Source organism: Lactuca virosa, chromosome 5, assembly GCF_052849685.1.
Source record: "Lactuca virosa cultivar CGN04683 chromosome 5, Lactuca_virosa_CGN04683_v6, whole genome shotgun sequence".
Classification (NCBI taxonomy): Eukaryota; Viridiplantae; Streptophyta; class Magnoliopsida; order Asterales; family Asteraceae; genus Lactuca; species Lactuca virosa.
Genome location: NC_136430.1, coordinates 45,609,615 through 45,636,260, shown reverse-complemented (window position 1 = coordinate 45,636,260; position 26,646 = coordinate 45,609,615). Strand labels below are relative to the sequence as shown.

At 39.0% G+C, this 26,646-nt stretch overlaps 2 protein-coding genes across 2 annotated transcripts; both read right to left on the bottom strand.

Moving 5' to 3' along the window:
- Positions 1-14,632: 14,632 nt before the first annotated feature.
- LOC145111733 (proline transporter 1-like) lies at positions 14,633-16,804 on the bottom strand. Its single transcript, XM_079047986.1, has 8 exons — positions 16,555-16,804; positions 16,241-16,465; positions 16,059-16,153; positions 15,785-15,971; positions 15,576-15,703; positions 15,288-15,503; positions 14,964-15,194; positions 14,633-14,861 (listed from the first exon to the last, which is right to left on the bottom strand). The coding sequence occupies exons 1-8, from the start codon at positions 16,628-16,630 to the stop codon at positions 14,715-14,717; spliced, it is 1,305 nt and encodes a 434-aa protein (XP_078904112.1). The 5' UTR covers positions 16,631-16,804; the 3' UTR covers positions 14,633-14,714.
- A 7,124-nt stretch (positions 16,805-23,928) lies between these two features.
- LOC145111207 (uncharacterized) lies at positions 23,929-26,400 on the bottom strand. Its single transcript, XM_079047504.1, has 4 exons — positions 25,798-26,400; positions 24,594-25,724; positions 24,158-24,447; positions 23,929-24,067 (listed from the first exon to the last, which is right to left on the bottom strand). Exons 1-4 carry the CDS (start codon positions 26,398-26,400, stop codon positions 23,929-23,931), a joined length of 2,163 nt encoding a protein of 720 aa, XP_078903630.1.
- Between the last annotated feature and the right edge of the window lie 246 nt (positions 26,401-26,646).

The following is a 26,646-nucleotide window of genomic DNA, read 5'->3' as shown; positions in this document are numbered from 1 at the left end:
CTTGAAAACTAAAATACTTGAATAAATAAAAAGCTTGCAATTAAGCAAGATGGTGAGATGCTCAAATGTTGAGAATAATTGGTTAACCAAGGCAATTCAACACAATGAACATTTGTGTGTTTATCATTAGGATTCAATACAAAGCTTATCATTCATCCCAAATTGGTTATAGAAATCATGAAGCATGATATGCCAAGATTCCTCATAGGTAGTATGGAGGTTGGGGAAGCCCACAACACACCTTCTTAATCAAGATCAAGGGTGTAACATCCCAAAAATACAGTCTAAAAATTTTGTTTTAAATCAGTAATAAAACCATAGTCATCATACGTCATAGAAAATTCACAACAATGTATCTCAAAATAATATAACAACTGTCATGTATATCAGAGTATAAACATCCCAGTCTGAACAAATGGTGTGTGCACTGCAATCTTCCCGAGCTCCTATTTTGAAAACTGAGTACCTAAAACGAAAACTGTAAGCACGAAGCTTAGTGAGTCTCCCCAACTACCACTTACCATACAATAACACATACTGGGCCTTGCCCACTGCATCGGGCCCCGCCCACTGCATCGGGCCCCGCCTGGCATCGGACCGAAGTCCGGAATAACTTGGGCCCCGCCCACTGCATCGGGCCCCGCCCGACATCAGATCGAAGTCCGGAATAATTTGGGCCCCGCCCACTGCATCGGACTGAAGTCTGGAATGTACTGAACATAGCAAAACATAAACATATAACATAATCATATATATACTGCATCGGGCTTGCCCGGCATCGGACTGAAGCCCGGAACATATAACACATAACACAAACATGCATGAATCACAAAGACATCAAGCATACATAACTACTTCTCGGGATTTCCCCGGCATCGGACCAAAGTCCGGAACACATAACATATAACATGTAAGCTAAATCACTGCATCGGGCCCCGCCCGGCATCGGATCGAAGTCCGGAAACATACAATTTGCATCGGGCTAACCCCGGTATCCTACACTACTAAACGGGACGACATTGGTGCCTTAGACCCGTTCCTACTGAAGGGAAACTCACCTCACACTGCTGAAGTCCTGCTGACAAAACCCTGGCTGCTAGATGACAGAGTCCCGAATCTGTCAACATCAAAATAACACCCAATTAATAATTGGGTTCCACTACATAACCATAAGTACATACTTTGGTTAATAACTACATTACCCCAAGCTTGGCTTATCCAAGCTCAAGGTCCAATCCATAGGCCCAAAGTCAACTAGGGACCAAAGCCCAACATATGGCCCAATTTTCCAAATTGGGCCCAAACCTCTACATGGACTTCCCTTAAGACCCAATTGTTCATTCCAGTCCAATATGTCTCATTCTAAGGGCCCAATATCATACAACCATCTAGGCCCAAACTATGGCCCATCGGAAAATTGGGCCCAATCCTTCATACAGGCCTTACCCTAAAGCCCAACTAATTACTCTAGTCCATATAATCATTCTTGCATGGCCCATTATTGTGCCAATCACCAAAACCCAACAGAAAGGCCCAACTTAAGGCCCAAGTGAAATTAGGGTTTCACATAAAATGACGATTAGGGTTAAATGTTTCTTACTTAACCCATTAAGGACTTAATCCATTAAGTCCTTTACTCTACTAGATAAATGATATGGTGAACTTGGGTTTAATACTCAATCCACTCTCAATGGCCCAAAAGTGGGTCCAAATAAGTCTAAGGCCCAAATACTCTCAATTAGGGTTTTCACTCAACCATGGCCCAATAGGTCCAAAAATAAATCTTTAAGCCCATTAGGATTTTACTAGGTTCATTAGGGTTTTCTTGTGGGGCACCACCCACTACCACTTCGGGTAGTGGTGGTCAACGGCGGCACACGGCGGCAGCCAGCACCTTACGGTGGTGGTTATTATTATTTTTTTATTATTCGATGCTAATTACAATTACAAGGCTTTATCCAAAAAATAATACACACTCACTAACACACACTAACTAACACACACAGCCACAACGTGGTGGCCGGCGGTGGCGCTTGGCGGCAGCCACCACCGTGAGGTGGTGGCAGTGGCCTTTCTTGATTTTCCAGCCACATCATACACACACAAGCCCTACAATCAACACATATGACACTGATTTGTGAGATGCACCCCAGCCATCCACCTGGTGGCTCATGGTGGCGACAGAACACGGTGGCAGCCACCCCCGGTGGTGCACAGTGACGGCAGCAGGAGCACCATCGACGACAGCAGCGACTCTTGCGGCAGCAGCAACGGCGGACGGCGGGATAGAGGGACGTAACTAAGGTATAGCGCTGAAATGAAGGAGGAGAAGGGATCATCAACGCAGCTACGAAGGAGAACATCCGTTCGTCTTCACGGACGGCACAAGGGCCACCGATTTCGTTGGGAATGGCGGATGCGGCGCCCGACGGTGGATCCGTCTTCTTCACAGAGGCGGTACAGCGGCGTCCCACTCCGGTCGTTCACGACCCTTGCATCAGCGACATCAGCACTCCGTACACGGTCTTTGGCGGTCCTACTTCGGTTGTTCGTGACTTCAACGGCAGCGGGTTACGACGGCCGACCCCGACTAGGTGGCGGCAGCTGAGGAGGATTGTGAGATGGTAGCGGCTGAAAAACGTAGCTCTGTTAGGGTTATGGGGGAGTCGATGGCTATATACCCGATTCACATAACTTCCACCCATAATGACGGAATTGGCCCCTCCTTCTCCAATTTCTTTCAAATCCAACCCATATTTACCCTTTTAGCCCTCGCCCTTCTAAATTCTTTTCAATTCAAGCCCAATTATCAAACTTCGGCCATGTTATCCTTTTTAGTCCTTCCTCCTTTCATTCTTTTCAACTTAAGTCCCAAACTTACACTTTAGTCCCTGATTCCATAAAATCTTTTTAATTTTAAATCCCGAATTTATACCTAACCCCCGAAACTAACTTCTTGTTGCACTACTTCACATTTAGGGCTATTATTCTTTTATAAATCTTTATCTATTTATTTATCTATTAAACTGGGTGTTACAATTCTCCCCCACTTAAATTAGATTTCGTCCTCGAAATCATTCCTTACTATCCTTACACGCTAACTACTCAAGTAACATGACCATAATCCTGGGCACACCTTAGCCTTTCTAGGGTAACTATGACCAATCTTTGCAAAGCCCTAAAACCCTCAGGTGAACGAATTCCTCGCAACAAGATTACATGTACTCTATCTGAAATTTGCTGTTTCTAGATTATCTGAATCCCTAACAGACCACTCTTACTGGATTCTTATTACCGAATCCAGTCCTCTTGTCTCTCAGCTGCCTACTAATCTCCTGATAAGTCAACGCTCCCACTAGAAAAACAGAATCACAAATCCACTATCCCTGTAATTCACTTATACTTGGCCAATGCTCAGATACTCCCATAGTGAGTGACTTAGCATAACCCAAGCTATCTGTGACTCTAAACATACATGAAATTCTAAAATGCCATTACTGCTTGAGACACTGAAACTGTCTGAAGCAATGAACTTCCTGAAACACTTAACTGTCTGAAACAGTATGATGCGCCCTAGCTGCCTTCCAAAATCTACCGTGACCTCCATGGTCTCAATTCGTTCACCAATCATCTGAAATACCCGGTTCCGGCCCGGTTGCGGAGCCAAAGTACTCCCTACTTAGTCGCCTCACACGACTTCTGAACGAAATCCTTCTCCGGAACTAGTTGGCCCTAGCTATCATGCCACTGCTACTCTAACAACTTTCTGATCTAACCAATCGGGTTCCATGCGTCGAATCCTGATGTCACCAAACCCAAGGCTAAAAGTGATTGCTACATGACCATTGGTAGCCTTATGTCATAAATGACCTTAAGCAGTCCACTGCTTCCTTGCTCTCATAGCTATAGTGGCGCTTCTACAGTTTTATCACTAGCTTAACCATGTCTAATCTGTCTGGGTAATTCTGAAATCAAATCCGTGGATTTCCATATCCTCACTGCTACACCCGAACTGGTGGGTACTACTGTTCTTTCCGCGTCCTAACAACGCACTCACGCTATCTACCAATCTAGTGAATTCTACGGCTACACCCGCAGACTTACAACACTCTATCACTATCTGGCTGCTAGTGAATGCTACGGCTACACTTGTAGACTTACAACACTCTAACACTATCTGGCTGCTAGTGAATGCTACGGCTACACCCGCAGACTTACAACATTCTAACACTATCTGGCCGCTAGTGAATGCTACGGCTACATCCGCAAACTTACAACACTTTCCATACTGGATCGAACACGCGCTTGACCCACACTCGGCTGAACTCATGTCCTGACTGGGATCCCCAACCTGATTCCCTAAGGCTTGCTAGCAAACATTACGGGAACACGATTTCCTTATTGGCAAGTCTTTCCGAATTTCCATCTCACACTATCCTCAAATCATACAGCCGCTTGGGCTGTCTTCCTTCCAAACAAGGATGCGAAACTTATCCCAGTTTCAAAACTGCTCCTACTTCTGAATCCTTGGATGATTCTCCCCCACTTTGACTCAACTAACGTCTTACAACACACAATACTGGAAGGATTCTCAATCCTTCTTACCATTCTAGGCCCAATCTGCTGAAACCACGCTTACCATTGCTAGTTTTTCAATACTAGCCAGTCCAAAGATCACACCACCTCCAAGAATCCGAATAAATCTCCGGTAATGACCCGCTAAACCCAGGAAGCTTCGAATCTCAGTTGGAAACCTCAGAATCTCCCACTGCATCACGACCTCTATCTTGTCCGGATCGACTAGTACATCCTTCTGGTTGACAGGGTGCCCAAAGAATTGCACCCCGCGCAACCAGAACTCACATTTAGAGAACCTTGCAAAAATTCTCTCCCTCCTTAAAGTCTCTAGCACCTCCCTCAGGTGCTTCTCGTGCTGCTACTCAGTCTTGGAGTTAACCAAGACGACGTTGTACTCTCCCAATCCCACAATTGCTGCTCTGATTCTGGCCCTGCAGGCCTCTCAAGAGTTGTTCTGAAAACTTGGGTCTCCTCCCGAGACCCTTTAATATAAACAACTTATCTGATTCCCTTTTCCCAATGTGCTCCAAGTCAATATCTCACTCTCGTGCTCTAGAAGTCATATCATTCAGGGTCTCGCACCCCGAGATACTCACGATCTCCCTGCTATCATTCTACAGTATGTCCTGGTACTTTATCTTCTTCAATTCCTCATCTGCTGCATACTGCGGTACCAACTAAGCTCTCTCCCGAGACTTGGCAATGATCTCTGCCATAGTCTTAGTAGTCTGGCAGAGATCTAACAACTCTCATGCCAACTACTGTGCCTAGGGGTGAGCATGGTGCGGTTTTTGTCCAAACCGAACCAAAAACCGCAACTTCGGTTTTTTGAAGATTAGAAACCGCACCGTTCGGTTTTATGCGGTTCGGTTTTTGCGGTTTTTTGCGGTTCGGTTTTTTGCGGTTCGGTTTTTTTTGCGGTTTTTTGTCAATTATTTTATTTGGTTTTTGTTTTGCTTTTTTAATAAAACTCAGCAACTCAACGAGTTACTTTGACTCAGATGAGGAGTGTTAATAATTTCTTGAGAAACTTTATATAGAGATGAGGAGCGCCATATTGACTCTCTTATATGAAACGTGAGAATGATGAAAGTTTTATCTCAAAGGCGATCAGGGATACTCTTATAACGCTGACAAAATTAAAGCCCAAATGATATCTTGGAGATGAAATGATACCACCACCTCTTGGTTTAAAATCAAAGAACATAACCACTCATCCAACATATTCTAATGCTTGAATATAATACGAATTAAATATAATATTTTTGAAGGCGATAATATCAATTAATGTATTACTAAAAATGATACTATCGTCACTAGTATTCTTCATATTTAAATGTTAAAAAATGTAATAAACATTATTTGTTCTTATAAATAGCACTATACGTATGCTTAAAAATATACAATCATCTTCTGATAAGATAACTATTTATCTTTATAGATTTTTAATTGTCATGAGTTCTTAGTTCTTATAAATATCAATACTTGATAATATATATATATATATATATATATATATATATATATATATATATATATATATATATATATATATATATATATATATTCGGTGCGGTTCGGTTTTTTGCGGTTTTTGCAAGACTAGAAACTGCACCGCACCGAACATTTTCGGTTTTTGCAAAACTAAAAACCGCACCGTCGGTTTTCATTTCGGTTTCGGTTTATGCGGTTTTTTTTGGTTTTTTCGGTTTGCGGTTCGGTTTTTGCTCACCCCTAACTGTGCCTCAGTCGCCTGGCAACTCTGTGCGGAATCTGGTCGAAAAGTCATCCCATGACATACATCAACTGCTTCATCACTCAACTCACTGCCAATCTCTTCCTATCAATCTCGTGTTCTGTCCCTCAGGAGACAGGAAGTAAGTCGGATCTTATCTCCTTTCGAGACTACAGCTGGTACAAAAATATTGGCAACATCTGCCAATCACATGCTGCTAGCAATGGGGTCCCTAACCCCATGATCACCTGGAGCTTCACAAGCTATGAATTCCCGAAACATCAGCGTACATGTCCCTATCATGACTGCTATCTTAGTGCAGAATGCACTCGGCCTCTCATCACAAATCTCTATAATGCCCTCATTGCTCACACTAAGGATCACAGGAGTCTGGTCAATGATATTGCGCGTAATTCTCAGATGGAATGAACTCCCTCATCTGATCATCGAGCTGCCCGGCTACAGAGTCCGAGCCTGATCCCTCGTCGACACCAGAACTACCATCTGGTCTACCACGTAGCGTCACTATACTCAGTAATATACCATCACTAACATCACAATACTCATCAAAACTCGAGGGATCTCACACACTACAAGTTCCCTTGTCTTATCTCAGCCTTCCTTGATTCGAGTACGGATCCTCTGCTTCTAGTAGTACGGGCCCATACTACCTTCCACATCTATCCGTACTTTCCTCAAGTACTGCCTCGACTCCACCAAGTCCCTTCTACTACTACTGCTGATCTCATGCTAATCTCATCCTAGGCTTGCCCTAGGGTAATCACCAACCCACTCTCCACCATCAGCTGCATAATAAGTCCCTGCTTTCTTCCCCTAACTAGCTCGCGAATACTATTACATATTACTCAGACTAGATAATTCTTAGAATGAGAGATCCTACCCTACAACGGTTGGACTCAAACAAGAGCTGCGAAATAGAGCTAGACCTAACCTTCTGAAATTATTTAGTCCTTGCAATATGTAACTTAACATATTCATTTACTAGTTAGTGAAAGATAACTAAGACTCCTAAAAGCACAAAGCAAGCAGCATTCGAGCATCGAGTAAACATAATAAATCATATCTCTCTCAGGCTGTCCCTAACTAATCTGTACTAGCATGCAGTTCATAAAGCTGAGATACATAAAACAGGCACATAAGGCATCCTTCCTAGATCCTTAGTCCTAAACTAGCATGCAATCCTCATAAATCTAATACACATATAATAGGCACATAAGGCATCCTTCCTAGATCCTTAGTCCTAAACTAGCATACAATTCTCATAAGCTGATAAACATAACAATACATAAACTTGTATGGGTAATTTGGGAGTACTTACTTGAGCTCGGCTGACTGCATGCACCACACCCTTTTCTGTTTTCAAAGTTCCTTTCTTTATACTTTTCTAAAAGTGATTTCTTTTCTCAAAATCCTTTTATAAACATGGTTTTTCTTTGGAACACTTTATACCACTTCCTTAGTTTGAGTTCAGACACACCCGAAAGTGTGCCTGAATCCCTCAAACCAAGGCTCTGATACCAACTTGTAACATCCCAAAACTACAGTCTGAAAATTTCGTTTTAAATCAGTAATAAAACCATAGTTATCATACGTCATAGAAAATTCACAACAATGTATCTCAAAATAATATAACAACTGTCATGTATATCAGAGTATAAACATCCCAGGCTGAACAAATGGTGTGTGCACTGCAATCTTCCCGAGCTCCTCTTTTGAAAACTGAGTACCTGAAACCACAACTGAAAACTGTAAGCACGAAGCTTAGTGAGTCTCCCCAACTACCACATACCATACAATAACACATACTGGGCCTTGCCCACTGCATCGGGCCCTGCCCGGCTTCGGACCGAAGTCCGGACTAACTTGGGCCTCGCCCACTGCATCGGGCCCCGCCTGGCATCGGACCGAAGTCCGGAATAACTTGGGCCCCGCCCACTGCATCGGGCCCCGCCCGGCATCGGACCGAAGTCCGGAATAACTTGGGCCATGCCCACTGCATCGGACCGAAGTCTGGAATGTACTGAACATAACAAAACATAAACATATAACATAATCATATATATACTGCGTCGGGCTTGCCCGGCATCGGACCGAAGCCCAGAACATATAATACATAACACAAACATGCATGAATCACAAAGACATCAAGCATACATAACTACTTCTCGGGATTTCCCCGGCATCGGACCAAAGTCCGGAACACATAACATATAACTTGTAAGCTAAATCACTGCATTGGGCCCCACCCGACATCCGACCGAAGTCCGGAAACATACAATCTGCATCGGGCTAACCCCGATATCCTACACTACTAAACGGGCCTGCATTGGTGCCTTAGACCCGTTCCTACTGAAGGGAAACTCACCTCACACTGCTGAAGTCCTGCTGACAAAACCCTGGTTGTTGGATGACAGAGTCCCGAATCTGTCAACATCAAAATAACACCCAATTAATAATTGGGTTCCACTACATAACCATAAGTACATACTTTGGTTAATAACTACATTACCCCAAGCTTGGCTTATCCAAGATCAAGGTCCAATCCATAGGCCCAAAGTCAACTAGGGACCAAAGCCCAACATATGGCCCAATTTTCCAAATTGGGCCCAAACCTCTACATGGACTTCCCTTAAGACCCAATTGTTCATTCCAGTCCAACATGTCTCATTCTAAGGGCCCAATATCATACAGCCATCTAGGCCCAAACTATGGCCTATCTATGGCCCAATTTTCCAAATTGGGCCCAATCCTTCATATGGGCCTTACCCTAAAGCCCAACTAATTACTCTAGTCCATATAATCATTCTTGGATGGCCCATTATTGGCCCAATCACCAAAACCCAATAGAAAGGCCCAACTTAAGGCCCAAGTGAAATTAGGGTTTCACATAAAATGACGATTAGGGTTAAATGTTTCTTACTTAACCCATTAAGGACTTAATCCATTAAGTCCTTTACTCTACTAGATAAATGATATGGTGAACTTGGGCTTAATACTCAATCCACTCTCAATGGCCCAAAAGTAGGTCCAAATAAGTCTAAGGCCCAAATACTCTCAATTAGGGTTTTCACACAACCATGGCCCAATAGGCCCAAAACTAAATCTTTAAGCCCATTAGGATTTTGCTAGGTTCATTAGGGTTTGCTTGTGGGGCACCACCCACTACCACCTCGGGTAGTGGTGGTCAACGGCGGCACACGGCGGCGGCCACCACCTTACGGTGGTGGTTATTATTATTTTTTTATTATTCGATGCTAATTACAATTACAAGGCTTTTATCCAAAAATAATACACACTCACTAACACACACTAACTAACACACACACAGCTACACCGTGGTGGCCGGCGGTGGCGCTTGGCGGCAGCCACCACCGTGAGGTGGTGGCAGTGGCCTTTCTTGATTTTCCAGCCACATCATACACACACAAGCCCTACAATCAACACATACGACACTGATTTGTGAGATGCACCCCAGCCACCCACCTGGTGGCTCACGGCGGCGGCAGAACACGGTGGCAGCCACCCCCGGTGGTGCACAGTGACGGCAGCAGGAGCACCATCGGCGACAGTAGCGACTCTTGCGGCAGCAGCAAAGGCGGACGGCGGGACAGAGGGACGTAACTAAGGTATAGCGTTGAAATGAAGGAGGAGAAGGGATCAGCAACACAGATACGAAGGAGAGCATCCGTTCGTCTTCACGGACGGCACAAGGGCCACCGACGTCGCTGGGAATGGCGGATGCGGCGCCCGGCGGTGGATCCGTCTTCTTCACAGAGGCGGTGCAGCGGCGTCCCACTCCGGTCGTTCACGACCCTTGCATCAGCGACAACAGCATTCCATACACGGTCTTCGGCGGTCCTACTTCGGTTGTTCGTGACTTCAACGACAGCGGGTTACGACGGCCGACCCCGACTAGGTGGCTGCAGCTGAGGAGGATTGTGAGATGGTGGCGGCTGAAAAACGTAGCTAGGGTTAGGGTTATGGAAGAGTCGATGGCTATATACCTGATTCACATAACTTCCACCCATATTGACGGAATTGGCCCCTCCTTCTCCAATTTCTTTCAAATCCAATCCATATTTACCCTTTTAGCCCTCGCCCTTCTAAATTCTTTTCAATTCAAGCCCAATTATCAAACTTCGGCCATGTTATCCTTTTTAGTCCTTCCTCCTTTCATTCTTTTCAACTTAAGTCCCAAACTTACACTTTAGTCCCTGATTCCATAAAATCTTTTTAATTTAAATCCCGAATTTATACCTAACCCCCAAAACTAACTTCTTGTTGCACTACTTCACATTTATGGCTATTATTCTTTTATAAATCTTTATCTATTTATTTATCTATTAAACTGGGTGTTACAAAGGGTCAATTGAACCAATTTAACCCAAGAAGTCAATTAGCCTTAAGAATGAAGGAATCCCCAATTCCTAGAGGATGTCAATGCTTACACATCCATAAACGAGTTATGATTCATAAGCTAGAGATGATTTCTACCATCATAAAGCCCTTGTTCTAAGTAAATTCAATGATTCAATGCTAAACCAAAGAAATAAACCAACAATTTCTTATTGAAGTACCAAGCTTATGATCAAAGCACTAAACAAGCATAGGAAATATGAACTAGAATCATAGACATAAGATAAATGATAAATAAGCATAAATCCTTCAAAAACCCACAAACATTCAGAGGTTTTAGCCAAGGTCTACCAAAATAGGGAAATTAGCCACTCATGGCAACAAAATAACAATAACAAAAGTCTAATTGCATAAAGAAACTACCAATGACTTGGAAAGATGAAAAGAAATGGGTTTCAAGCTCCAAAATCGCCTTCTTCAGCTCTCCAATGGTGAAAAATCGAGATTATGGTTGCTAGATCTGATCCCCCAAGGTCATGGTGTTCCAAATGACCAAAATGCCCAAACTGGGCAGTTGCGCGGGTACCCGCGCGACGAAAATTTCACCCGCGCAAGTATTGCTGTAATGCTATTGGCTCCTCATTCCTCCACTCCACCCTTCCACTACCAAAGATTCCTTTGGTCCCCTCCATATCCATGTGATTTAAACCAACCAATCATCATTTAGCTATAAAAATGGACACTCCAAGCCCAAAATAAAAGTTTATTACCCATCTTCACAAGCCCAAAATATCCAAGTCTTTAACTCTTAAGGCCCAAATCTCCTTTTATGGATCCGCCAAGCCCAACAATGCCTCGAGAGCCCACTAAGCCCGTCTCCAATCAACCCGCGTCAGCAAAGAACACCGAAAACCTGCAAAATAAAAAACACCCGATACGATCCATGATAAAGAAAATAAAGAATATACAATGCAATACTAATAAAAAGAGCTAAAAATCTAAAATAAACTAATAAAAATAAGGAAATAAAATAAGTTATCAGGGATTATAAGTCATTGAATATGAAACAAAAAATGACTAAGTTATAGTCTAAAATCATATACAAACTCTAAACTACATCTTTAAAAAAAATTACATACCAATTCGACTTCAAACAAATGAGATATACATGTTTTAAAATTTTCATAGAATATAAAATACCAAAATAAAAAGCTGCAAAGCTGAAAATTTCCAGCTTTAATATCCCTATTTTAGGAGTCATTAAAAATGAAACCAAAAATCAAAAAACCACATATCAATCTGACTTCAAACAAATGAGATATTCATGTTTTAAAATATTCACAAAAACCGATTCCGGCCACTGAAACATGTTCCGGTTCTTAAACACGGATTACCCAAAACCCGAATAAATCTCTTCTTTAAACCCGGAACTCGGACCGGTTCTAGCAGTTCACTAATACTCCCCCTTAGATATGGATGATCGATGAGGTTGGATAAGGATATGTTAAGCCATAGGGATGTGAAGTCCAAGGTTCTCTCTCTAACAAACTGTTGTGAAGATAGGAAGACTCTAACATATATAGAGATGTAAAGGACCGTGTCGTACCGATGTGAGTTAGAGCAAAAATACCATATGTTGTTAAGCCACGGGGATGTAAAGTCTAAGGTTGTCTCTATAATAAAGCTCTTATGGAGATGGGGAGACTCTAACATATATAGATACATAAGAGACAATGTCGTACCGGTGTGGGATACACTAACAAATACTATATGGTGGTGGGCAGTAGTTGGGGTAATGTTGGGGATTCATAGAAGAGATATGACAAAATGAAAGGTGGATGACAAGTATGTTGGTCATACCTAAGAGTCAAATGCAACTTTTTACAGTTTTCGTTGTTAACATTACTCAAAACATAAATATTATTTTTTGCATGGCCAAGGTATCAGTGGACTAGTAAATGAGACCTCGTAGACAAACTTTGGGGATGATCCCAGGGGCGGACGCAGGAATAAGTAGCAGGAGGTGCACAAAAAAAATTCCGATAAAATATAACAAAAAAAATATGAGTGCATTAAACATAACAAACTATTGTAGACAAACTTCGTGAAGGGCAAATTGGTCTTTCCATGGACAGGTTCTTGGTCTCGTGGAGTTTGTTTTCGTGTTGGTTGTGGTTGTACAAAGTTTTGAAGGCATTATTACCAAAATTTCATTCCGAATTAATGCATTTTTATAAGTTCCATGGTTTAGAGCAAAATATAATATACAAATGCCAACTAATAAATGCATTTTTATAAGTTCGATACATTTGCTTGACAAAACAAACGAATCAATTCAAAATGTAGAATGAGACATAAATTGACTAGAATGAGACATAAATTGAGTTGACCTAAATTTTAATATTTATGAAGAAAAGCAGTTGTTTAGTTTGAAACATATGTAATGCGTATGTACACATATATGTGTGATGTGTATGGAAGAAATGTTAAAATAGGATCCCCATAGGAGGAGGCTAGCTCGCTAGGTAATTATTTTACGCCAAACGTGAATATAAGACCATTAAGTATACAACCTTACATATAGAACATATTAAAACTACGTAATTTTGATTAAATCTTATATAAAAATAAATGATTATTCAATGTCTACATTTTCTTCTAATATATCTCCAAAATATGTCTTCTTCCTTCATTCACTCCACTATTTTCCGTCACTTCTTATCATATTATTGTATTATTGTTTTGTCGTTTTTTATGATGCAAAAGCTATTACGTCGAGAAGAAATTAAATAGAAAATTATGAAAGGCCATGTGTCACAAAGAATTTGTATATAGCTCTGATATACCCAATTGTGTATGAAAATATATATTAAATATGTAGACGGTTGAAATGATTTTGAGTTCATGGGAGCATATGTTTGCTAATGGAAAAAAAATGATTTTTTATTAAATTGTCAAGTTAATAAAAAAGTAAACTATTAATATAGGAATTTTAAACAACAATGAAAGTGATTTAATTGAGTTTTATTGAAACGGTTTAGTTTTAATAGGTTATATTCACCAAGCCCTTACATCACACCTTTGTCGAACTTAGCCATGGCAACTTTTGATTAAACATGTGCACTGTAATATACTCGTTCCTTTATAGGTGCATAATAATAAAAAAAGTTTTTTTTATATTAATACGAAAAAATCTAGTAGTTGCCGGTGCAACCCCGTGCACCACTATAGATCCGCCCCTGGATGATCCAAAAGAGTCACGACTTATATAGGAAAACATAAATATTTTTTCCGCATGGTCAAGGTACGGGTGGATTGTTAAAGGAGACTTCTATTTGATGCTCTCGAGGAGTATATCCCCATGTTGCTACTGTTAATAGACTATTGGTGCAAAGTCGCATCCAACTTATCCTCAAATCGAGCTCAAGCTCATTTTCACGAGGCTAGTCGTGTGTCTTGTAGAAGGGGTCTTGAAAGATTGTGTTGTTTTTTCTATGTATGCTTTGGACCTTTTGAATGTATGTTCTCAACCAAAAATAAAATAAGTTTTCACCAATTTCGACATTTATTGAACATTTAATATAAAGTCAACTAAAAGATAACTAGAACAACAATAAGAGTGAACTACATACAAATTGTGTTGGTTGGACCCCAATAGTGTGTGGAATTCTGTGATACGTCATCTTGATTAAAGATAAAAATATTTCAATGAGAGATACAGACAGACAGTTAGTTACCCATGTGATTCTGATAGAGTCGATCATATCGTTTGATGAAATATCTAATTTAGTACCATAGGTGCGTTTGCTTTTTTTATGTCTTTCTTATAAATATAGTTTCATTTCATGTTACCCTTTATGCACTAACAGGGTTTTATTGCGCTTCTGGTTGGTCCTTATACAGAATGAACCATCATCGAATTATGGAATCATGGAATATGGATGATTTTAAACGAGGAAAATTTGATTCTAGATTGACATTACGTATGAAATATGAATAGTACACGGGTACACATATGTAGATCTCATGTGTCTGCAAATAAATAGTACTTTGCAACATTGTTTACAATCAATCGGACAGCAGCAACAGTCGTTGCTACAGTCAGGACAGAAAACACAACGATAATCGCCCAGTGCCAGATCTTCTCAATCTTTGCTGCTTCCCCCTTCACCTGAAATTAAAAATACAGATAAAAATTCAACTCATGGAGTTGTAGTCGATCATCTACTTTAATCGACTTCTGGTAAACTGAAGTGCAGAATCGCAGGCTAACCTTGATGAAGATCATGCTAGGAAACAAGAAGGTTAATGGAATCAGCAAAAACGATCCTAACAAGTTCACGAAATCCCCCATGAACGGCAGTGCTGCTGCGACCACCATGTTCACGGCGAATAGCAATGCTCGAAGAAAAAACAGACGTTTGATGTTTTCTCTAGAATGTATGCCTTTATCCAGCTTCAGAAACTTGGTATCTAAGGCTTCGTGAACTGGTGCGATAAACGCCTGAAATCCGAAACCAAAACTAGATATAACTTATAAAGTTTATATGATCCTTAACATAAACACGACGAAAAGATGGTCGATCTTAATTCTTACATGTTGAGAAATTATGGATTGTGTGAAAACCACCGAGTTTATGAGGATTTTCGCCCATTTTGGTCCACTTAAGTCCGCCGGAAGATACTCAGAGACTGATGAACCATAGGCCCAATATCCGGCGATGCTCACACCATAATAAAACGCCAACCCTACACTGAACTGTAGATGCAAAGCTTTCCTCATGTTCTTAACAGCCGGCATCCGTAGAGTTGACTACAATTCGATTGGTTAGTTTTTTTAATGCTAAAAACATTTTCAATTAGCTTAATTATGCGAGGTTTTCACCTGAATCTCTGGTATAATCCCCGCTGAATTGCAAGCGATAATGGCTGATATTGCACAAAAACCATTGAAGATCTTGGAAGCATTGTTTCCTCTAGTTTCATAGTCGTTCACTCTGTTGGATTTCAATCCTATGAAACGTGTAAATCTGTCATTATTTCACATGATATCAAGATCATTGAAAGCTACAAATACATGAACTACTTAATTACCATCCTTGATTACAACTACCAGAAGAACCACGATGTAAGTAAACGTAAGAACTGTTGAAAGATACAACCACTTCCCCATTGATGATATTGTTGGGACTAAAATTGAAAACACAAAGTACGCTGCACCAGTGATCATGATATAATATTGAAGTCTTAAAGGGGTGTCACCAAATTCTCCATTGATTTCCTGTTGTTATAACACATTAGATTTGAATAAAACATTAACCAAAAATTAAAAATAAATAGTGATTCGAATTTTTAGTTAATTTCTTACCTTGAGTGCCTTCCCTCCAAGAAGTATGAACCCCATATTTGTAATAAGAAGGATCAAAACTTGGGATACCCAAGTAAGATAGAACATTTCTTGTCCTGAAAATAAGTTTTTTTAGAACATATATATAATTTGTGCAACATGGGAATGAAGAAGTAATTGATATATATCAAACTTAAACTTGCCAAAAATAGAGCCCATGAGATCTCTATATCTAATGAAACGTTGGCCATTTACAAAGTGAAATCCTGCTAAAAGCCAGCTAGAGTAGGCAGTGAAGACAGCCACCATTATGAGGCTGATGATGCCCCATGTCCACCCTAAAGGCACCAACATTAGGTTTGAAAAGCTCAAGATATATCCACAACTGTAACCTGTTACTAACAGCAACCCAACTTGCCTCCATGAATCTACAATTTCAGATGAATTTTGTTACAATAAAATAGAAAAAAAAATGAAATAAAGGAAGTCATGTTGTTTTAGGTTAGGTGTAACGAACCAGAGTCAATGGTATGAGCAGAAACAAGACCACTTTCAGAGACTAGACCATGACCACCCTTTGGATCACCTTCCATGTTAATGTTACCCTTTTGGTTTTCAAGGTATCTATGGCTTTCTTTGTTCAATGGTTGGGGATAGAAATATGATTGCTAGTGTACAAGGTTAGTGGTAATGGATGTGACATTTTTTTTAAGTAATGTATTGCTAGAAAAAGTGGTGAGTCTTGAAGCAAACTGATAAGATTTTGAGTCATATAAGTAACCTATTTGTAGAATGCAAGAACTCCAAAAGCTAAGGACCCTGTTGTGCCATGGGGGCTTGTGTCTTTTGAACATTATAGCCACTTGACAACGTTAACTTTTTGCTTTTTTTTCTTCTAGTGCTTTTGTTCAAATCATGGATCATGATGTAGTATTGAAAGGGTTGATTAAATATTAATTTTAATACTGTATTTTATTAATTTGCAGTTTGTTTTCATTTTCGTTGGTGACTTCAGTGTCATTAAGTCATTTTTGGGTAAATGAAATTTTTACGATTGTGAGATGGGGTTTAGACTATGATCTTATAACCATGCATAGGGTCCAAATACATTCTAAGGAAAGTGAAAATACATGATCATGAGAGATATCCATCTAACAATTTCTTTTTATTACAATATTTTATGATTCAAATTATTCATGGAGCATGATGAATGATCTTTTTGGTAAGTAATTAGCCCATATTATATGATTTTGAATTTGATCATATGCTAATTAAGCAAATGATTATGTATATGATGGATCTGCATGGAGGAAATATTATTATTACTTTAAATGGAATGAAGGTATAGATAAGCTAAAGAAACGGTGGTGGAAGTGGAGGCAAAGGTGGTGGGGTTGGGGGTAGAACGAGCGAGCCTTTTAGGCTTTTTCTTTTATAGTTGAAGATCTTAACTGCAATATATCTTTGATTTTGGCCCCTACAGTTTGGGAAGTTGGATTTAGTCCCTCGGATCTTTCTGAAAGAGAAGTTCAATTATTGTATGTTTTCTAGCCAATAATAATATAAAATAAAAAGAATTCCCGTTTAACTTAAACTTAGTGTGTTCAAATCTGGCCCCCACTTCCCACATGCATAGTTTTATTTTATAATTTATACAGTGTTGAAAAATTCCCTTTCATGTTTTGTAAATAGTTGAATTAAAATGATCTTGTTTTTTACTTCCTAGCCGCTAAAAAGTTTGTGGTATTGATTTTTTGGCGTAAGCTTACTTTACTTTGGATGTTGAAAGTTAATTTCAAACACCCATTTTTAGTTTTGTTAGACGATGCTATAGATTTTTATGCTGTTGTTGGGTGAAGGTGAGTGACAGGAACGGCATAAGTAAACTTGATTATTGTTCTTAATTATTTTTAGAGTAAATAACACGAATGGTCCCTGAGATTTTGGAGAACTTATGTTTTTTTTATCTTTAACTATTTTTTAACTCCTACGGTTCTATAGTTTGTTTTTATTGCAAGTTTAGTCCCTGATCAGGTTAAAAAGACTAAAATACCCCGATTACTTTCATTTAACTTTATTTTTATTATTTGTTAATAATTTACATAGTTTTGTATGATAAAATTGCAAAAAGTGTCCCTATGGTTGTCAAAATTATGTGATTTTAGTAATTTTGGTCCCTATACACTTGAAATTACTTTTATGTCCTTATAATTTATTTTTCCATTTTTTAATTGTTATAATACTTCAATTATTAAAAAACGAAAAAATTGAAAATTAACCCCACCCACTCTACCCCCACCGTCCTATTTCCCCTCTATAACACATATCTCACCCTCTCTTCTTCAAAATCAATAGAATCAAACCCATCACCCCTATCTGAAAAACATTCATCGGACCGCCACTTAGAAGCATCAGTGGCACCCATTACCACCACCGATCACACCCATTATAAACTACTTTGTCAAAAATGTAAACAACAGATCTATTCACAACATCAACAAATCTTTTATTAAACGAAAATAAGATCCAGTTGGTTTTCAAGATACTTACAACTGAAAATTCACTACATAAACACTCACCCTCAAACTTATATAAAGAAACTAACAGATTTAAGATTTTACAGAACAAAATCAACAAGAACAACCCTAAACAGACCAAACCCTAATATGAAGAAGAAGATGAGAGAATAGAGAGACTCGAATAAGTGTGTGATAAAGATCTGAATGACCTCCAAAACAGTTGGAATCAACTATATATACTTCGGGTAATATCCATGGATTAAAACCGGAACATATCCGACCCAAACCCATCCTCAAGGATCCGCGTGTTTTCTAGTTTACATAAAGTGAGCCGCAGTCCCTGCAATAATAAAACAATACACAACGTACCCAAATACCACAAATCTTACTGTAACATCCCGTTTAAAATAAAATAATTAAATAATAAATCTGGAACCCCGAGATGAAATTTTATTATTATTGTATAGCCAAAATCAAATAATAATTAGTGGGGTGTTGGTTTCGGGAAAACACATGACAAGATTTGAATCTATAGGGGTTAAAGTGTGATTGTGGGACTTAATTTGTAAAGATTTTCATAAGTCAATGGCTGATTGGTAACATTTTGGACTTAAATTGTAAGGATTTTCAAAAGTAGGGGTTAAATGGTAATTTATGGATCTTAAATGAGAATAATTTGTAGAGGAGGGGTTGTTTTGTAATTATTAGACTTGTATTGAAAAGAATTACGAGAGCAAGGGTTTAAAGGGTAAATTAAGGATTTGTTTTTAAAGAAAAGGGAGGAGAGGGACTATTTCCGTCAATATGGCTCATAGTTTGTATGGGACGGGTATAATTGTTCCATTGCTCATACCCTAACCCTAACAACACCCTCTCCAGCCGCCACCTTCATCACCTTGTCTCTCCAGCCGTCACCCCTCCATAACCGCCGATATGAGTCATCGGCCATCCAACCCGTAGCCGCTTCCGTCGCCGGCAGGGACCACGAACCACGCCGTGTTTCTGTCGTTGCTGTGGATCGCCGAAGTCCGTTTGGAGCTGTGAACGCCGACGTCAAAACGCCACCATCCTCTGGCCGCCAGTGATGTCGTGAACAACAAGGGTTCTCGCCTGGGTCGTCGGAATCCGTGAGACGGAGCCAGTACCGCTACTGCTGTTGTGTTATCCTTCCTCCACATCTTGTTCTTCCCCTCTCTCTTCTCCGTTCCTTTGTCGTTGTTGCTGTCGATTCGAAGCAACCATCGACGTGGGGGAGTTCTGCCGCCAAGGGCCGCCGCTGCTGCCGTTTTCTTGTGCTACTGACGTCGCCACCCACTTCAGTGGATGTTGGGTTTATTGTTCCGGGCAAGTATGTGAGTTATCTGTTGCCGTATGGTGGCAATTTTGTGTCGTGTGTGTGTGGGTGGCTGTCTTAGCCGGAATCTCAAGAAGGCCACCGCCACCACCGTGAGGTGGTGGCTGCCACCATATACCACCACCGGCCACCACGAGGTGGTTGTGTGTGTGTGTTTATTAATGAGTGTGTGTGTGTGTGTTATTAGTGTTTGTGTGTGTGTTAATTGGATGGTATTGTAATTTGTAATAAAATGGAATAATGAAAAGAAAATTTGTCACCACCACCGTGAGGTGGTGGCTGCCGCCACCGGCCGCCGTGTCGGGAGGCGATGTGCCTTGTTTGGTTTGTGACTCGTTTGGATGTTTGGACAAAGGGACTACCAAACCCTAATGGGCCCAAAGAAACCCTAGTAGGCCCAATGAGACTTTAATGGGCCCAATGAAGCCCTAATGGACCTAAAAGCCCAACCAATTGGCTAATGGGCTAGTATTGGGCTGGAAACCCTAATTAGGGTTTGGAAAACCCTAACGTCTTGGAAACCCTAATTTTGGGGAATGATCGGGACCCGCATTGGAACTAATTAATAAACTTAAAATATTAATTAATAATCATTGGCAAATTAATCTAAAGCAATATGGGACTTAATGGATTAAGTCCTTAATGGGTTAAGTAGGAACACTTAACCCTAATTGTCTTTTTATGAGAAACCCTAATTTCACTTGGGCTTTGTGTTGGGCCTTTCCATTGGACTTTGGTAATTGGATTATTAATGGGTCATCCAAGGATGATCATATGGACTAGAATATGTTGATGGTTTTAGGATAAGGCCCATGTGAGAGTCTTGGGCCCAATTTGGAAAATTGGGCCATTGATGGGCCATAATTGGGCCTTTATGATTATGTGATATCGGGCCATGGGAATACTAAGAGTTTGGGCTAGAATAATTGGATGGGCCTTAAGGAAAGACCATATAAAGGTCTGGGCCCAATTTTCCATATGTTGGGCTTTAGTCCATTGGCTGACTATTGGGCCTTTGGAGTGTGAGTTGGACCTTGGTCTTGGAACCCAATTATTAATTGGGTGTTGTTTGATGTTGGCAGCTCGGGAATCTGTCAACCAGCAGCCGGAGTTAGATCTGTGGGACTTCAGCAGTGTCAGGTGAGTTATCCTCACTATATCAACAGGGTCTAAGGCACCAAGGCCGGCCCTTTATATATTTGTATCTGGATTATGGCATGATATGTTTATTGATTACATCCTGGTAGTTAGGATGGTGTTATGCTTATGCTTAGTGACCTGGTTAGGTCAGTGTCCTGGTTATAGGATGATGCTATGTTAGTGACCGGTTAGGTCTGTATCCCAGTTATTGGGATGTTGTTATGATTAGTGATCTGTTAGATCGGTTTGACTGTTATATGATATGAGCTAGCGTATGATATTTATGTGCACATGTTTGTTTGATTGGGGGTTGGGTTGAGGCGGTCCTGCTTTGTGTTGTAGGCCAACATACCCGGCGAGCGGTCCGGATAGGCTGTAGGCCCTGCGAGGCGGTTCAGTCATGCCGAAGGCTCGGGAGCGATCCGGATAGGCTGTAGGCCCTGCGAGGCAGTCCAGTCATGTCGAAGGCTCGGGAGCGGTCCAGATAGGTTGTAGGCCCTGCGAGGCGGTCCGGTCAGGCTGAAGGCTCATTATGCATGTTGTTCTGTATTTGTTATATGATATGATTATATTTGTATGACGATGGTATTTTGGGGGAACTCACTAAGCTATGTGCTTACGGTTTCAGTTTATTGTTTCAGGTACTTCAGATATCTCGGCAAGGCGAAGGCGTGATCGTACAACTCCTCATATCTCATGATTTTATGTTTGATTTTGGGGATACTCTGATGATTAAACTATTTTGAAAACAAATTGTAATAACTTAATGGTTTTAAATGTTTTAAAAAGTTTTAAATTGGCTTGAATTTTTGGGATGTTACACTTACACCATTCTTACAATGAACCTTTCTCCAAGTTTAAGTTTTAGTCCAGTTAAGAAGATATCCTCAATGTTAATCTTGTCATAAATAATCATACTTTTAACACCCCCCCCCCCTCAAGATGAACATTGACAGAGGAAAACAATTTACTCGTCTTTAAAAAGAACCTATAACCCCAATTTAGAACACAAAAAATCATGTTGCTTTGAAGACAAAGCTTTAGTAAAAATATCAGCTCTTTGATGTTCTGAATCAATCTTAATAATTTTCAAAATTCCTTTTGAAACCCTATCTCTTACAAAATGAACATTTACTTCAAAATGTTTAGTTTTTTTTATGAAAAACAGGGTTAAGAGCTAGCTTAATTGCAGAATCATTATCACAAAAGACAATTACAGGAAACAAATCTTTAACTCCCAAATCAAAATAAAGTTTAAGAATCCACATAACTTCAAAAGTAACAGATGCCAATGCCTTGTATTCAGATTCAATAGAAGATCTGGATACAATATCTTGTTTTTTGCTTTTCCAAGAGATTAAAGAATTTCCAAAATAAACACAATAACCAGTAACAGATCTCCTGGAAGTAATACATTTTGCCCAATCAGCATCCACATAAGCACTTAAAGAAACATTTTGGTTTTTAGAAAAACTAATGCCTCTACCAGGACTTTGTTTTAGATATCTCAACACACACATGGCAATATCCAAATGAGACTTTCTTGGAGAATGCATAAATTGACTAAGAGTTTGAACTGTAAAAGATATATCAAGTCTAGTTATATTCAAATAGATTAACTTACCTATAAGTTTCTGATATTCAGTTATATTACTTAACAAAACATCCTTATCATCAATTCCTTTTTCAGAAATATTAAAATTTAAATCTAAAGGAGTTCTAGCTGGCTTACAAGCTAATTTTCCAAACTCATGAATTAATTCCAAACAATATTTGCGTTGAGTTAAACAAATTCCATCAAATTTATCAATAACTTCAATGCCCAAAAAAACTTTAATTCCCCTAAATCCTTAATCAAATATTTGGATTTCAGAAAATCTTTTACTTTAGTAATCTCAAGTTCACAATTTTCTCTTATAACAATATCATCAACATACACAAGCAAAACAACAATAGTACCACCTTTATTTCTAACAAATAAAGAATAATCATTTATGTTTTGGACAAAACAAAATTCAAACAAGGAAGAACACAGCTTTTCATTCCACTTTCTAGGAGCCTGTTTTAAGCCATACAATGATTTTAACAATTTACAAACACGAGTATCACCAGGAGTATGATACCCTTGAGGAAGAGTCGTATAAACATCTTCATCAATATTTCCATAAAGGAATGCATTATTAACATCAAGCTGATATAATTTCCAATAATTATTAACAGCTAAAGAAACAACAACTCTAACAGTTACCATTTTAGCTACAAGAGAAAATGTCTCCTCATAGTCAATACCTTCTTTCTGACAATAACCTTTAGCCACAAGTCTGGCTTTATACCTCTCTACCTCACCATTAGCCTTATACTTAATTTTGTATACCCATTTACACCCAATAGGTTTTCGATTAGAAGGTAAATTTGTAATTTCCCAGGTTTTATTTCGGTACAAAGCCTCCATTTCCTCATTCATTGCAGTTACCCAATTTGAGTCAGTAGAAGCTTCAAAAAAATTCCTAGGCTTAACAATTTTATTTAAGTTTGAAACAAAACAAAAATTTTCAAGATTTAATTTTGCATAGTTTAAAGTCTTTTCAATACCATACTTGTACTTGCCTTCAACAATATAATCATCAAACCTAAGAGGCATCTTAGCCTCTCTACTAGACCTCCTAACAGAAATACTACCAGATGGTTCAACATTTTCTGAACTATTTTCCTCAGAAGATTCAGAGACACCTGGACCAACCTCCTGAGACTGGGACAATTGTACCAAGCCATCCTGGCTGCAAACATTAGCTAGCTCAGAAGAAATGGTTGCACCAGTGTCATCAGCCTGGTGGCTTATCACAGGAGTATCAGTTTCAGGAACTTCATCCATATAGGATTATTGAAGAGTTTCATCATAGGGACTTGGGTGTACAGGATCAACAAAAACAAAATCATTAAAAAATGAAAATAAATTTTCATCAGTTAAATCCTTCTTCATTTTAAAAGGAAAAACATCGTCATAGAACATTACAACCCTGGAAAAGAAAACAGAAGAATTATCAAGATTGTACAACTTATATCATTCCTTTTCATTAGAATAACCAATAAGAACACATTTGTCAGACCTTTCAACAAACTTATCTGATATATTTTGCTTAACAGAAAAACATAAACACCCAAACACTCTTAAATTCTCAAATTTAGGCAAACATTTGTAAATCATTTCAAAAGGAGACTTCCCTTTTAAAACTGAAGTGGGAAGTCTATTTATCAAAAAAACAGCAGTCAAAACAGATTCACCCCACAACTTAAGAGGCAAACCAGACTGAAATAAAAGAGACCTAGCTACATTCAAAAGATGTCTATGTTTTCTCTCCACAACACCATTCTGTTGTGGAGTATAAGTACAAGTAGTCTGATGAGAAATACCATTTTTATCAAAAAAAATCTTTAAATTGAGAATTAACAAACTCAGTACCATTATTTGATCTAACAATCTTAACACTTCAATTAAAATGATTCTTCAAGAAATTATAAAACACATAAAACCAATAAAAAAACTTCAGTTTTGGATTTCAACAAATAAACCCATACACCTCTGGTGAAATCATCCACAATAGTTAAGAAATATTTGAAACCATCAGTAGTAGCAACCTTATAGGGACCCCAAACATCCATATGCACTAAATCACCTAGAGAAACACTCTTATGTTCACTCAAATGAAAGGAGTTCCTAAATTGCTTAGCTTTGTGACAAACATCACAAAGAGGAAGAGACTCAGACCCAAAAGACAAAACATGCTTAAGAGAATTTAAAGACTGGACAGCAGGGTGACCCAATCTATTATGCCAAGTAATCTTTGAAACATAACAATCAATCCTACTTAAAGAAGCCATATTACCTGAAGAATAAGAATCTTCAAGATAATACAACCCTCCTGATTCACTACCAGTCCCCACAGTCACCTTGGACTGTGAATCCTGAACAACACATTTAAACTCATCAAAAATAAGTTGACATTTATTATCCTTACAAAGTTTATGAACTGAAAGTAAATTAACATTGAACTCAGGAACAACAAAAACATCAGACAAAACAACTGATTCAGACAATCTCATATTCCTAATTTTGTTAATTATAGCAGAAGATCCATTAGGATGATCTACTCTAAGATCAAGTTTTGAAACATCAACAATGTTATTTAACTTAAAATCATTTTTGGTCATATGATGATCTACACCAGAATCAACAATCCACTTTCTATTAGTAGATATAGAAGAGTTATAACAAATACCTTCCATATTTGTAGATACTTCACTTGTTGAAGGTTTCTCATTGATGAGACTGAGAAACTTGTTATATTGCTCACTTGTGAGAAAAAACTTTTCAGAAGAGTTGTTAGTTTTAACATCCGAATCAGAAGAACCATTAACATCAGAAGAGACAGAGTTATTAGAAGAAAATGTCTTACTAATATTCTGAGATTCATTCTTGAATTTAAAATCTTTTGGAAAACCAATGAGTTTGTAGCATCTTTCAATAGTATGTCCCTTAAGACCACAATTTTTGCACTGAAGATTAGAATTTCCACGATACTTATTACGTTTCTGATCACTAAATTTACCAACAAAAGCAGTAGCCTGAGACTTAGTGGAGGACTGAGAAATGGAACCTCCTTTTTGATGTGATTCCTCACGAGATACAATTGAAAAAAGCAATTTTTACATTAGGAAGAGGTTCCATTAACAAGATGTGGCTTTTAACCCGACTGAATGTATCATCTAAACCAGACAAGAACTGCATTAGCTTCATTAACTTTGAGTGATTAACTAAGTCCGTTGAAGCTTCACATGTGCATTTAGTTAAATTAACTAACCCATCAAATTCTTTCCACAAAGCATCACGCTTACTGTAATACTCAGAGACAGATAAACCACTCTGAGTAAGAGAGTTTATTTTTTGATGTATATTGAAAACAACAGAACCATCGGTTTTAGAATATGTTTCACTTAACTCAGACCAAATATCAGAAGCATTGTCACTACAAGCATGATTAGCATATAAAGACTCAAAAATCGAACCAAGTAGCCAAGAACATACAACAACATTAACACGTTCCCATTTACGAATTTTAGTTTCATCTTCACTTGGTTTAGGAAAAGTTTTATCAACAAAACCTAATTTATTCCTACCTTTCAAAGCCCTAGTCATAGAAATCTTCCAAATCCTAAAGTTCTCACTACCAGTCAATTTAAAACTAATAATTGACACTACACCATTATCAGAAGGATGTAAGAACAACGGATCATCAAAATCATAACGATCTGGACTTTTAGAACCAGATGAAGAAAGGGTTTCCCCAACCATGACTGATACAACTTATATAATAACAAAATTGTGTTCTCTTAGAACAGTGACTATACTAAACCAGATTTTGACCACCTTTCGTGGGGTAGACAAGCTAGTATAACCACAAGACCACAATCTCGTTATCAACAAATTGTAAGAGTCGCGAACAATACACAAAAAACAATAACACAGAAGCACCCAAGAAATTAACCTGAACAAACAAGAAAGGGAAAGAGCATGTGAATACTTACAAAAATCCACTCA

Excerpts from the sequence above, each read along its gene's own strand:
- LOC145111733 (XM_079047986.1), bottom strand. The coding sequence starts at position 16,630 with ATGGAAGGTGATCCAAAGGGTGGTCATGGTCTAGTCTCTGAAAGTGGT. Across the intron at positions 15,704-15,784 it reads GGTAGTTGTAATCAAGGATG|GATTGAAATCCAACAGAGTG; the intron begins GTAATTAAGTAG and ends CACGTTTCATAG. Across the intron at positions 14,862-14,963 it reads CTAGCATGATCTTCATCAAG|GTGAAGGGGGAAGCAGCAAA; the intron begins GTTAGCCTGCGA and ends TTTTAATTTCAG.
- LOC145111207 (XM_079047504.1), bottom strand. The coding sequence starts at position 26,400 with ATGGTTGGGGAAACCCTTTCTTCATCTGGTTCTAAAAGTCCAGATCGT. Across the intron at positions 25,725-25,797 it reads TAGATGATACATTCAGTCGG|GAATCACATCAAAAAGGAGG; the intron begins GTTAAAAGCCAC and ends GTATCTCGTGAG. Across the intron at positions 24,448-24,593 it reads TGTTGAAATCCAAAACTGAA|ACTACTTGTACTTATACTCC; the intron begins GTTTTTTTATTG and ends ATTTCTCATCAG.